At 35.8% G+C, this 14,091-nt stretch overlaps 1 protein-coding gene across 1 annotated transcript in view; it reads left to right on the top strand.

The window, feature by feature from the left end:
- Nucleotides 1–14,091, top strand: part of LOC132194857 (POU domain, class 6, transcription factor 2) — a 102,978-nt gene that overhangs the window by 51,868 nt on the left and 37,019 nt on the right. The window contains exon 3 of the mRNA XM_059616421.1: nucleotides 254–289. Within this exon, the coding sequence (XP_059472404.1) occupies nucleotides 254–289 (36 nt within the window). The remainder of the gene's footprint in view (nucleotides 1–253; nucleotides 290–14,091) is intronic.

Below are 14,091 nucleotides of genomic sequence, written 5' to 3'. Positions count from 1 at the left end.
TCATGCATCATAGAGTATCTTAAAATAAGAAACGAGTCCGAATGTTTACATTTGTAAAAGTATTTGTTTGTTTTAACGAAACTTTGACGGACAGTAGGTTGATGGCAGAATATTTGAACTTGACAGGCCGGGCAGGTGTGCTGCTTTATTCATATTATTAAGAATTTTCTGTTGGACCGCGTCAAAGAATAACGAGCGCGGTGCACTCGACAGCAAAGTGCTAATCACTCATCGCGTTTCCTCTTAATTCCAGCAGGGCGCCCAACAGCTTTCCGCAATTTGCCACGAGGTAAGCAGATTAAATCAAGAATATCTGTGATGTGTGTGCACGTAATACTTTCTGAAGTCGTAATTTTGCACCGCCCGTTTATGAAGAGACTCTCGTATTCGGTCTCAACACACGTTTTAATCATCACGACGAGAGCGCGCGTAATATTATTTGGCGATGGAGATTATTGTTTTTAATCTGCCCCCTCCTTCGCCTCTTGTCAGCGGGAGGAGAGCAATCGTTATTAAATCGTTTAATTAAAGTCAGAATGAGCCTCCCCGCGCTCGTAAATGTTTCCACCTTGCCTTGGAAAGAACTTGTTCTAATTACTACTCCAGAGAGAAGAGAACGAGATCCCTGCGCTCGAGCTAATGCGAAAAATAAGTAAGATTCCTTGATAGCGGTTCTCCAGTTTGATCGGCGCCGAAAATTCCCAAAGTACAATCAGTGCGGCGAAATTAAAGAGCATCATCTGCGGAGGCGGAATATAAGAAACTGGCGAAATTTGTGTGAAATTCTCATTACCGTCGCTGATGGATTTTTAATGGCGGAATTACATTTTTTCGTCTAATTATTGTCTAAGTACACGGAACACACAAGTGGCAGCTGATTATGATTATGTTTTTCTCTCGCTCGCGAATTTATAACTTCTTTTTTTGGCGGCGGCCGCCATTAATTAAACGTGCTGAGATGTAAAGGAATTAATGTTGTGAAAATCTGCGGCCGCAATTAAAAGATAATTATGGCCGAGCAACGCGTGATTTCCGAATGGTCCTCGCGAAATTCGGCGCTGCTGATTGAATCAATCGCGTCTCGCGCGCCGAGATTAATTAATAATTAACCTCGGCGCAGTTCGCTCTGCACCGCGCTTTTCGGCTGCTTCGCATTATTAGGCGGAGAGTGCCGGAGTTAACTCTTCTTGTCATTAATCTGCGAGCGAGTTAATTAGTTTTGCTTAATAAAGTAATGATGTGAAAGTGTATGGTACGCACACACATGCGAAGGAGGAGCTCCCGCCAGCGCAGCCAAGAAATTTGCTGATACGCAAGCAAGCCACCGCTTTCCATATTAACTATTAACTCTCTCGGAGCAGCCTTGTGAGTGTGTGTCTGTGTGGGGAAGCGAGTGTTTTATTAAATTTTACACATGTTCAACGCCCACTCGAATAATATCTCACATTGGAAGGTTATTCCTAATTAAAATCGAACCGTTTTTGAGGAGCGATTAATCAGATCACTTTTTGTATTTTATGCGCCTGGAAATTCAAATAATTATATGTAGGCGCGGTAATTATTGCGGCGCGGCGGACTTGCGGAGAAAGGAATCTGGAGGTGAACCGAATTTGTCTGCATGCCTAATGTGGAGTAATTAATGCTGCCAAAATCGAGAATCGAGCGTCTACGCCCACGGTCTTTTTAGAAAGTATAATATGTGTGTGCACAAGAGACCTTTAACCGCGCCCCGATTCGGTCGAATGAAATCTTTGGTAGCCGTTTTAATCAATTGTTGTTTAAAATCAGCAGGTTTATACTTTGAGATTTGCTACGGATAGGCAACTCAAATTATACATTCTAAAGTAAGTGAAAAGTCTTAGTTCTTTGTTTTCAAAAAAATTAAACAATTTCAAAATGAAATTGCAAAATATGGCGTGAGAATTATTTTCTTTATGCATGTTTGAGATGAAATTTACATTAAACGGTATAAACAAATCCTGAAAATGTAAAATTTAGTTTATTTTATGTCAAAATTGGACATTTTAGAGCAAAATTTTAAAGTGGCAATATATAATTTTTTTCCATTTGTTATAGATTTCCTATTTTCTAATTATTTCAAACCGATTCAAAATATATCAAACTAATATTAAAACTTCTATATACTTATTAATTATTAGTTAAAAAAGGACTTATTTAAATAATCTAGTTGCTATTTTTAAAAATTTCAATTGTTAAACTTAATTATTCTTCCTAATTTTATTTTCTGCAGTAAAGTTTCTACAATTTTCATTTAATTTTCTAGTCATTATTTAAAAGAGTTATTATTTAATAATTATCTTGTCTTTTTACAATCATTACGGCAGCAAATGTTAGAAAAACATAAAAAAATATCATGTTATTTGTAAAACTTAAAAAAACTGAAAACACAAAAATGCTCTTTTTTGCTTCAATAAGACTTATTTTTTGAGTTGGGACTATTTCTGGCATTTTTTTTTTTTCAAACTATTCATTCTTTCAATTATATTGTAATTTTTCCTGGAAAAGCATGTTGAGAGCAGGATTAAAAGAGAGCCGTGGCTAAACCAATAATAAATTTTGAGCAGCGCAACAGTTTCCTCCTTTTGCGCAATTCATTTAACCTTCGCAATTCAACTTTCCGCAGCATTTCATCTCGAGAGCGAAACTCGGTGTTAAAATGAAGAAATCCCCGTGGAGAGTCTTAATCTCGGCGGTTCCTCTCGCCCATTATGATAATACCCGGGCGTGTATATCACCGAGCCGTGCCTTCATTCTTCTTGCTGCTCTTCTCCGCCGCACCGCACCACCGAGAGCGAGGAGCGCCAGGCTGGCTCTCCGCACCACTTCTTCTTCTTCTGCTGCTGCCATCGCCGGCGTTGTTTTACATAGTTAACGGGGGCTTTTCAAGCTAAAGTAAACTCTTCCCATTAGTGAAACTGTTGGATTAACTTAAAAGTTTCAGATTAGGTTTGCTTTGCAGCGTGTAATCTTATTAAATTTACATATTAATCAACGGATTTTAATTATCCTACACCCCGCGCGTAATTTACATTAATCCAATAATTGGGTTTCTCGTTAGCAATTCAAATGAGCCCGAGTTACAACAGCAGTATGTAGCGGCGGCGGCACGGTTGCTCTCGCTTCTCTCTCTCGCTCTCTCCGCCACTGCGTACACTACTTTATGTTTGAACAGCCAGAGACGAAAACGACGACTGTCGTATTATAATAGCGGTGGTTGTGTGCCGAAAGCATTATTATTAAAAAGGGGTTCGGACTGCGCGATATGACAAGAGATCTTCATAAAGTGGTGCAAAAACTTTCTTCCTTCTTTTCATTTGTGTGCGCTCGGAGGCAAAAAGCAGCACCCGCGCTTGCTTGTTCCTACATCTGCTGATGGTGCCAAAATCTAATGAATTCGTACCGTTCTGGCAGCCAGTCTGCCGCCACCGGCCCTCCAATGAAGTCCGGCGCATTTGCATTTCCTAATTACTAACTCGCTGCCGTGTGTTGTTGTGCCGCTCTGCGTGAGGGGTGCAATTTAATTTTAATCTCGGCGCCGTGCAGATTCAATTAGCAGCTCATTCTTTCGTATGCAATTCCGGTCCCCGACTCAAATTAACTCTTTGGGTTTGGCGTGCGCGGTCATTCTCGGACCTCGGGCTTTATTATTAACAATAAAAATTATTTTTCCTAAAAAGTTATTATTTAAAACTTTCAATAAATGTTAAAAATAAATTGCAGTTTATATCAAGTTTGTAAAAAAGTGTTGAAACGTATTATTATAAATTTTATTTTATTATTTTATTTTTAAGATAATAATTTTTTAATTAACGAACTTTATGAATAAAATGATTAAATTTAAATTATTTTAGTATCATTTTTTATTTTACATTTTATTTTTTTATACTTATGTGTATTATTTTTCAGAAATAATCTTCTATTTCCTAAAATGTAAATTGTATTTTATGAGATCTGTGACAAATGTTATTAAAATACTCTTCATTGCTATGTTAAGAAATAACATCTTGTAAAAGTTCTCATGAAACTTTTGATATAGCTTTTAATTAAATTGTGGAAATGAGGAGCATATTATCTAATTTCAAATATCATAATTATCTAATATAGATTATCATAATGTGTTTCAAACTATTTATTAATAAATTAATATTATTATAATAATGTATATAATTGTAACTCTTTTGTTATTTTATGTCGAGACATTACAAAAAGTGCACTCAGTCGTAATTCACTCATTTACAATGGAGCCCAGGAAAATAGAAATTTAGGAGTTAAAGAAATATTTACATTAATTTACGAGTTTGCCCAATAATCGATAAATTCCGGTTATGAATAAAAAAATGGATGCACCTACATAAAACTTTTTAAGCAAAGTGACAAATTTGCTGCACCTCCGCTTCACTCAAACCTCAATTGGCAATTCAATTGTTTAATTGATACTAACAAATAAATTATTCGTCATCAGCACAAAAAAATCTAAATGCAACTTAATAACTTTTGCATAATATAAAATACGTGTAATTTACTAAATCCAAATTATAATTTTAAAATAGATTTTTTATGAAATCTTTTTAATTTTACCAATTATTACGCATCAGCATTGAGATTCTTTGAATATGCACTAGTGACGCCTATTTTTCCTTTCGCTATTGCAAGATATTTAAAAAACCAACAATAATAAGAAAAAAATCTAAAATCTCCATTGTTTCGTGCTCGTAGTTAGCAAATTAACACATCATCACAATCTCCATATTTCCCGAGCTACTCCCTTGCGGTTCAATCAATTCTTTCTCTCGATCTAATATATGGATGTGTTCGAATAGCACGAGAATGTACAAGTAGCGATCGCCACGGACGAATAAATTTTATCGACGCGCAATCGGCGCTTTAAATTTCGCCCCGCAAGAAATAAAGAAGTGCGCAGCCCTCACGGTCCATTGGGCAGCGCGAAAGTCGTGACCTGACTGGCTATAACACCGACTATCAATGCGAGATTCATATCGAAAACGCAACGAGAGAAACACAACACCCGCAAATGCAATAATTAAAGTAATATCTTTGCTCGTTACAACGTCTCGTATCGTCCGAAACTGGATTATTATTTCGGCCGCTTTTTATTACTCCGGTGAAAGGGTTGTGAGGGCGTGTTGCACTCCTCTCTTCGCTTCAACTACAGAGAGAAGTGATGGAATTCGGTGTGTGATTAGATAATAATAATGCCGCCCCGGTTTATTAGGTGCATTGTGCGCACTCGCTCTGCCCGGGATAATAAAGATAAAACGGAGAAATTTAAGTGGCCGACGCGCTGCGGCGGCCGTTTGACCGAGCGTAATAATAATAATGAAGATGCCGCCTTATCGATGATAAAAGTGTTAGTGGGCGGGTGTATACAACGGTCCTTTCGTGTGTAATTATATACACATGTTGGGAAAAAATCAGATGCCCCAAATGGATTTCATTAGGAGATCAAAAATGTTGCGCTTTTTATATGATTTATTGCCTGGTTATGTTTTTTACATTTTTAGGAGCCCCATATGATGTCCGAAATTTTAATGGCAGGAAATTGAATTTCATGATTATAACATGATGCAATTCCCAAATTCAATGCTCACATGCATTCAGAATTACATTTATTAATAATTGTTTCTATTTTTATTTTATTTTAATTAAAATGAGACTCTTTGAAGCTGAATGCTGAAATTTTGTTTAGAAATTTGACTTTGTACTCGATCAAAATGGATTCTCAATGTATGGAAGAAAAAACTATTTTAATTATATGATATAATTTAATTTTTCTTCTTTAGTCAATGGTAGAGCTGCCATTTAAAAAAATGGCAGACACCAGGTATATTTAAAAACAGAAAAAAATGTAGTAAAAATTGAAAACTTCGCTAATAATATGTACAAATAAACTCTAAATAACTCTAAAAATTTTCAGAATTATGGAAATCTCAAATATTTATCTAAATCCTCAATTTTGTAATGAAATTCCTAAAAATTCTCTCGTTTAAAGAATCAGATTAATTAAACAAACCTAAAAAGAGTTGAAAACATGAAAACGGTTTTAATTAATTTGGAAAAAGTTGGACTTTTTGCTCACAATTACTTATAATCCATAAAATATATAATTATTGTGTTGCTTCTCCTAATTTTAACATAAAATAGAAAACTAAAAAAATTGATGTATTGATTGCTTTTAATTTCAACCATAAATATAGATGAATTTTTTTCTGCACCCATTCATCATATTTAACGCTAAAATTACACCCAAATTTGCAGTTTTATTTTTTTTTCTGTCATTAAATTTTTATCGGACCTGATGTGGCGACCAATTTTGCAAACGGTCTTGGTAAAAGTTGTGGAATTTCTCGTGCTATTAAGCAACACTGCGTGTACAGTCATTAGAATATAAAGCGCGCGTTTAATCATGATTGATTCTCAGCAGGCCGCGGCGGCGCGCGAAATTAGCATTTCTAATTACCCGGTGCCGATGCCAGGGAGCAGAATTAATTTTTCTGCGAAATTACATCATCATTGGCGTCGCAGCCGCGCGGTCATATTTATAAATACGCGTCCGTGTACGCATTAATTTATTCGCCGGGCCGATGAATAATTCATGCACATCGAAACTTGCGAGAATTATTTAATTCCAATTTGCATACTAATTCGATCCAATCTCGCTGCCACCGGCCTTAATTAACGAAACAAATCATATATATAAAATTATTTCGTTCGGCATTAAAACGAGCGCGTCCGTCCTCGGCCTCTGTCCATTTGAATAATCAACTTTGATACGGCAAACAAACACGCGCGCGGAAATCAAATTATACATTATATTTCCCGACGAGCGAGCGCACACACGTGATTTTTAATTGGGCTTTGTACTCTCGGGCGTCTCTTATTACAAAAGAGACTGGCGAATTAACATTCCTGCGGCCGGCAAGTGTGCGCCGAGAACGCGCCCTGCACACACCGACACCCCGGCCGCTCGTGCCGTCGCATTGTTTCATCCCTAATTTGGTGTCCACTGGTGCCGCACGTGTCCCGTCTTTGTTATTCAATTTCGCGTCAAGCAGCCGTGCTGCCTCCCAATTAATTTGTTCTCCATCACGTCACGCTAATTCGGTTTCCCGCGGCCTCTGCTTTCCCGCCAAAATAATTTAATATGTATAATATAGTGTTGCCTACCAAATAAATTTTTTTGCTCTTGTAACAAATTCGTGAGAGTTAAAATTAAAATAATAAAATAAGGTTAAAATTTGGTAAAGTTAATAATTAAATTGTTAAGAATATTTCGGTCACTTTCATTTGCAAAAGATTGCGAGTATAATTTTGAAAAAATGACACGAGTAACATAACCATTATTTTAAAATAGTTTAAATTTTATCATCTTTTTGTTAGTTGTGCAAAAAAAAATACTAGATTTTATTTTCTTTGTGAAGATTATTCTGATGATTTCTTAACTAACATGAATAGTTAATTATTATTTCTGTAAGTGAAGATTTCTTATTAGTTTAACCAGTTTTAAATTGAATTATTATAATTAAATAAATAAATTAAAATATATTTTTATTATATATTTGTTTATTTTCATTTATTTTATAGATAAACAACAATATTACACATTTTTATTTTATTTTGTTTTTACGATTTTATATATTGTTTATAATAGTTCAATCATAATTTTGTTTCTTATTCTTTGTATAACAAATCAATTTTTTTTCAAATCTATAAACAACTTTTATGTATTGAGCTCAAAAATTTTTTAATGAAAGTATAAGAATGGATTAATCCACCTCATATACCAATGTTTTTGTTTTATTATTAATTCTTCAATTTCTTGGCGAAGTATATAAGATATTAAATAAAAATCGAAACATTTATTAATCTTAGGGATATTGAAACGAAATTATAAAGAATAAGAATATTTTGCGCAGATAATTAATTGATTCAATCTTGAACACAATTTTTGCCCGTTTCTTGAAAAATTTGAAAATGCAGTGGAGAGGATAAATTTTTTAATTTACTTTCGCACCAGATAATTTTATTGATATTGCATCTCTTCAAAAGTGCGTCATTTATGAACAAGTTGGGATGATTTGATTATGAATTTACTAAACAGCTTGTTTTTTTACAACCTTATGTCTAAAAATAATATAAATAAACTGTAAATTTGAGTTATGAAAACAAGAAAAAATAATTTTAAACAAAAGAAAATGTTTCCCACTAAAAAAATTTAGTCTCATTTTATCTTTTGTGGAGATGCCACGCAGCGATAAATCAGCACAAGGCAAGTGCAACTTCATATCCGCGTGTACTTATTCGTGTCGCAAGAATCCTTCGGGCTTTTCCAACGTCCACAGCTGCTCTCTGCGTCTTGAGTTCTGGCTGAAAACTCTCTTAAAAACGGCGACCTCGGGCGAAATAATGCAGCAGAGATTAAAAATTATTTACCCATGCTTGTGTGGAAAACACAGCCGCGTGTATTTCTGCGCCACCAAGGGTTGAAGAAAGGAAAGTATTCAAAAAGCCAGAGCTCTTCTCCTTCCACTCGAAAATCTCTTCTCCTTTCATGTTGGCTTCTTTTGGCTTGGATTATATTATACGCAGGATTATTATGATATAAAAAGTGTGTGTATTTCTAAGTACGGAGGGTGTGTAATTTTTGCAGCGAGGGAAGCTCATTGTGATCGAGGCAGTTTTGCGCGCCCGTCTTAAAAATTTGCACTCGCGCCAACTGCCACTCTTTGACAAAAAAAGCCGCGCAAAGAAGAAGAAGAAGCAGAAGAAGTCGTGCATGCAAAATGAGCTCTTGATGGTTTTCCATTCACTTATAAACCCGATGCCAATACACAAAAGACAACTTGACACGCCATTGTGCCAAAACGCTCGACCGCCTGCCGTTTTTTCCGCAGCACAGAGAATCGTACCTTTTGTGCGAAAAACCGTTTTTTTATTTTTTAGAAGTGAAACCACTTAAATATTGAACTTTTGTATTTACTTCAAAGGTGAACTTTTAATTTTGAAAGTTTGCACATTTAAACAAGTAAATTTGAGATGTTTTTACTTTACTCTGCCTCCTCTTACTTTATAGTCACACTTTCAGGCCTGCTCAATCCAGAATTTTTTTGATGATATTGTTATTTTCTCGGGATAAAGATGCGAGAAGGATATTAAATTTCTGGAATTTCACTTGACGTCTTTGATCATTGATGGAATTCTCGAAACCATATTAAAATTCTCTATCAAGGAGCAACGTGTAAGACACAAAATAATCATGAATTAGAAAAAATGTTAAAAAAATTATATCACTGTCATCAGTTCTTGTCGATTGTATTTATTTTAAGAGCTCTCAGTGGTTTTTAGTTGGAAATATGTATATTTATAGTTTATTTTAGTTCCTTTTATTTGAATATTATTCATAAATAAGAGGGAAAATTAAAAGATCCTTGAAACTATCAAATTTTTTCGTCATAATTTTTTGTTTGTTCACTAGTAGAGTTTACTTGTTAATTTTTCTTATTTTACCTTTAGTTTTACCTGCTTTATTTATTCTCGATTCAGTACGAACATTTAAACAAAACTTTCAAAATTATATATTTTTTAAAGATAATTTAATTCAAGTTTTCAATGTTAAAACTTCAACTTTCCGCTCCAAAGAAATCCGACGAAAATCCTTCTCCGTACGGCGCGAAAAAACAATTAAGACGCGAAACGGTGACCTTTCTTGGCTGTGTCTTTCTTTATACGGCGCCAAGATTGTAGTTTCGCGAGAGCAAGCCAAGTTGGAAGCGAGTGAGGACAAAGCGCGTAGTAATTTTTGCTCTTTGCTGCGAGCGTGCGATGGATATACAGAAAGTTAATTTTCGTGCGCCGGAAACAAAGGGAATGAGCGAGACGCACTCTCCTCGCACTTGCTACCCCTTTTTATAATTTAGTGAAGATTTTTACGCCTCAAGGTACGAGAAATGTTGATTAATGTGAGCCAGAGAGAGAGAAAGAGCTGAGAGAAGATGTGTTTGTTTCTCATTGTCCTAAATATGAAATTATAATGCAACTGCCGCTACTTAAAAATACGAGTCGAGTGGCTCGGGCGATACTCGTGTACACGAGAAACAAAGTCGCCTTCTTGTCTTTGTTCAAAGCGCCACCCGTGTACAAACCGGCGGAGCTTTTCATCTCCGCGGCGCCACTCGAGAGAACATTCACATATAAAAAGTATTAAAAATGAATGCATGCGCGCTGTTTAATACACACATACGCACAAAACAGCCCCCGGTTTTCATTTTTTACAGTCGCAATAAATAATACTGGTCCAGGTGCGCGAAGGGGTCGAATTTTATTGCAATTTTTTTATGTTGTGCAAACATAAAGTTTTATAGAAGTTTAAAGCAGTCACATACTTTTATGGCGATAATATTTTTGCGGCAGTTAAAAACCGGCATCTCGCTCGCTCGAGGTGTATATTACGCCGGCAGTCAAAAAAGCGACACCGGCATAAAGATGTCAGCCGGAATGCTCCTCATTTTTTCCTCGCCGCTTTTTATGTGTGTATCGTACACGCAGTTTTACAACTGGAAACTATTAAAAGAGTGCCGCGGAGATGGACTCGCTGCAGAATATTTATATTAAACGAGCTGTGCCGCCGCGAGAAGTGCAGGCTTTTTGCAGATTTAATTGGACAAAACAGAGCTGATGCGGAAAGTATGGTTCGTGTGCACAATGGGCCTGCAAAGCACTTTTTTCTTTCACCTACTCGCGTGAGATTGCACATTTTCCAGCTCTTTTACTGCCTCCTAAAAGTGTGTTTATTTCCCGCGAAACAAAAGTTACAACTTTTTTTGTCAAATAGAATGACAAAAAAATTGGTAAAATATTTAATAATTTAACTGTTTTTCGACACGTCTCATTAGGTGAAGTTTGAATTAAAATTTTCTGTAATGCATAGGATAGAATTAAATTGCAGTTGTTACAAATTTGAGCAGTAAAAATAACTTCAGCAAATAAAGATAATGTAGGTCAGATGTAGGTTGAAAATTTTAATATATGCAGATAAAAAAAAAATAAATTAAATGGAAAAAGTGGGAAAAAGGTTGACAAATTTGGTGATTAAAGACTATATTCGTTATTGAAACTATAAAATTTAAAAAATTCTCCACAAAAATAAGTGTTTTTTCAGATTGAAAGCTTAATTAATTTAATTTTAACTAGTAGCGCTTATAAAGGTTATCAACTATTTTTCCCCAATATCTAGCTTTCAAGAAGTTTTCACCACTTTTCTCATCCCCATAGTTGAAAATAAAATAAAAATTTGGATAAAGAATTTAAAAAAAAATTATATAATTTTGACCAGATATAAAATGTACCTCTCCTTTTCCCCCTTGAAAATTTTCAGAAATTCAAAAATAAACCTCCTAATTGGAGGTCTCGTCGATCCAAAGCCAACGCGAATTACACATTTGACTTCTTTGGTCTGATTATTCCCGCTCATTTTCCACTCGACGCGCTTTTCGTTCCCTGCGAACTTCAAAAAGTCGGTCCGAATGCCACACACAGCCGGCTGCACTTAATTACAAATTCCGCGTCAATTAAGAAAATGAAACGGGCAGCAGCAGCAGTTCGCGCCGCTTCACCTGTTCCGATAATTTAATGCCGATCCGAGGGGGTGTGAATTGGAGGTGAGTGCGTCCGAGCGGAAAGTGGAAAGCCAGCTGACTGGGCCAAGTGAGTGACAGGTTATTTTAGAAGCCGCGCGTTTCATCCTCATCAGCACCTACACTCGCCGGTCGGCCGGTCGCTCGCTCTCCCTCGTCCCTTTTGATATCACCTCAAAGTCCGGCGGCTGCTCCGGCTTTTATTATGATTGTGACTCGTGTGGTCAGTCAGTTTGCGCGCTCTGTTTGTGCTCCTGGCCTGCCTTCCCTTGCCTGCCGCTTCTGATGAATAAATTATCGTGTTTATATTTCCCTGCTAATTAAGGCACGCATGAATGATTTCTCAGGCAGCGAGCGCCGCCAGTGTCGCAGCCGAACGCCGGTAATTCTGCTCGCACCACAGTCGACACAAAAGGAAACCCGTCCATCTATATTCAAGTTGGGTGATTTTGTGCCGTTTTCCTTGTTTGTGTTCCGCGATTTGCGTAATGGTTGATGGATCGCGTTTTTCTCTTTTAATTTGGTATTAGTTATTTTTAAAATGCCGTATGTAACAATTCTAGCAAAAATTGATCCTGCTCAAGCAGTAATCGACATAAATAAATGTTATGTTTGAGCAATCCATCGATATAACTTTACTTAATTCAAGTAAGTTTAACTATTGTTAACCTAATACCTAGTTTTGCAAATTATATTATTTGATAATCGTCACTTTTTTCATTAGGGTTTATTTAATTTATATATGTTTTGTAGATCAATTTTTTATCCAACAAGATCCAGTGGAGTTCATATATAATTTTAGTCGCATCTGCTAATCGACCTAGACGATGAACAATTTAAATGTTTTAATGAAATTAAATGTCTATTATTAATTTTACATATTAAAAGGAAATGTTCTTATATTTAATAAAATTTAAAAATTATAAAATTCAAGTTTTTAATATTAAAATTTTAATTATAATGTGTTTAAAAAAGTAATCAAACTTTTTATTTAAGTTCAACATAATTCTTAGAAAAATATAACTATTAAAAATTTTTTATTCACTAAAATATTGTACGTATGCAGCTGGTGCGGTCGCTGCGTCCTGCGGGAAGCCTACATTTCCAAGTCCTCGACTGTTCTTTGTTGCCGTTGATTCTGGAAAAAGTCTCGCGCGTCATCCGACTTTTTAACAGAGTAATAAAAGCGCTCCGTTGTTTTCCCTCTCTCTGGTGTGGCCGCCGCCGAAGTTTAGTTTAATCATTACAGACGAGTAATCAAATTTTATAGCTCTCTGGAATACGAACGGAATAAAAATTCAAAGAGTAGCGCCTCACCTAGACGGGCAATCCAAGATTATCCCAGGCTTCAGATACATTATATAAATGTTAATTATCTCGCCGGCTGGAATAAAAATCGAGGGGTGCGCGAGCGAGTCTTTGTTTCGAGTAATCCACCCTGCTTATTCGCGCGCGCTTTGATTTGTGCCTTCGCCAATAAGAAGAGCTTCAAAGGGTGCTGGATTTTAATTTCAAAAGGAATAAAATATACACATATTGCTGTTTTTGAAAGTTTTTAAAATAATGATAAGTTATTAAATTGTTTTAAATTTTTTAATTCTGAATATTAGAATGAGGCAAAAATTATATAATAAATTTAAATTTGAGATTGAAAACTATAGGTGATCAAAGCTTTAACCTATATTTGCTGAAAATGAAGCAATCTTGATAGTTTAATTTAAATTGATTTTTTATAATCAGGTTTTTGATGAAAAATGCATTTTTTTTTTACTTAAAATAACCTATTTTATATTTAGTTAGTTCCAAAAATATCCAGTAAATACACCAATATTTAGGATTCAATTTATATAAAACACTCCTAGAGAAATTCAATCATATTTTTGAGCTGAAAGACTTTACTATTTCTCGAAATTCCTATCGCAAAATTTTACTTTATATTTTTTCGAATTAAATTCCACCAGCGAGAAAAGCTACTTGGGTATTCTTGCTCAGATGTTGGGGGATGCTGGAGTAACGGGGTGGCGAGACGCTTTGAGCATTCGCCTCGCGTTCATTTCACTTTATACAAAAACCAATAAACACGGACCGGGGCATTATCACGAGAGCGCGGCGCACACAGAGAGAGAGAGTCAACCGGAAATTAGGATTTAGCATTTTGAGCAGCACCCGCGCCCGGGGAATTAGCGTGATTGGAAAATGCGGCGAACGAAAAAGTGGGCACAAAGGTAGGTGTTAATGCCGAGCGTGAGCACCCTCCGGGGCATAATATCGCAAATTTCGCACTGCATTATGCCGATGTCACATCACAAAAGCCATTTTCCGCACGCAGATTTGATTATTTTGTTTTAATTGCCTGCTGTTTTTGATTTTTGGTGCGACTCACGCCAATTTATTTATCAAAAATCAAACGGCGCGGATT

The sequence above is a fragment of the Neocloeon triangulifer genome, unplaced genomic scaffold, assembly GCF_031216515.1.
Source record: "Neocloeon triangulifer isolate White Clay Creek 2 clone unplaced genomic scaffold, ASM3121651v1 ptg000008l, whole genome shotgun sequence".
In the NCBI taxonomy this organism is placed as follows: Eukaryota; Metazoa; Arthropoda; class Insecta; order Ephemeroptera; family Baetidae; genus Neocloeon; species Neocloeon triangulifer.
Note: the sequence above shows the minus strand (reverse complement) of the source record. Positions and strands in the feature narration are given on the sequence as shown.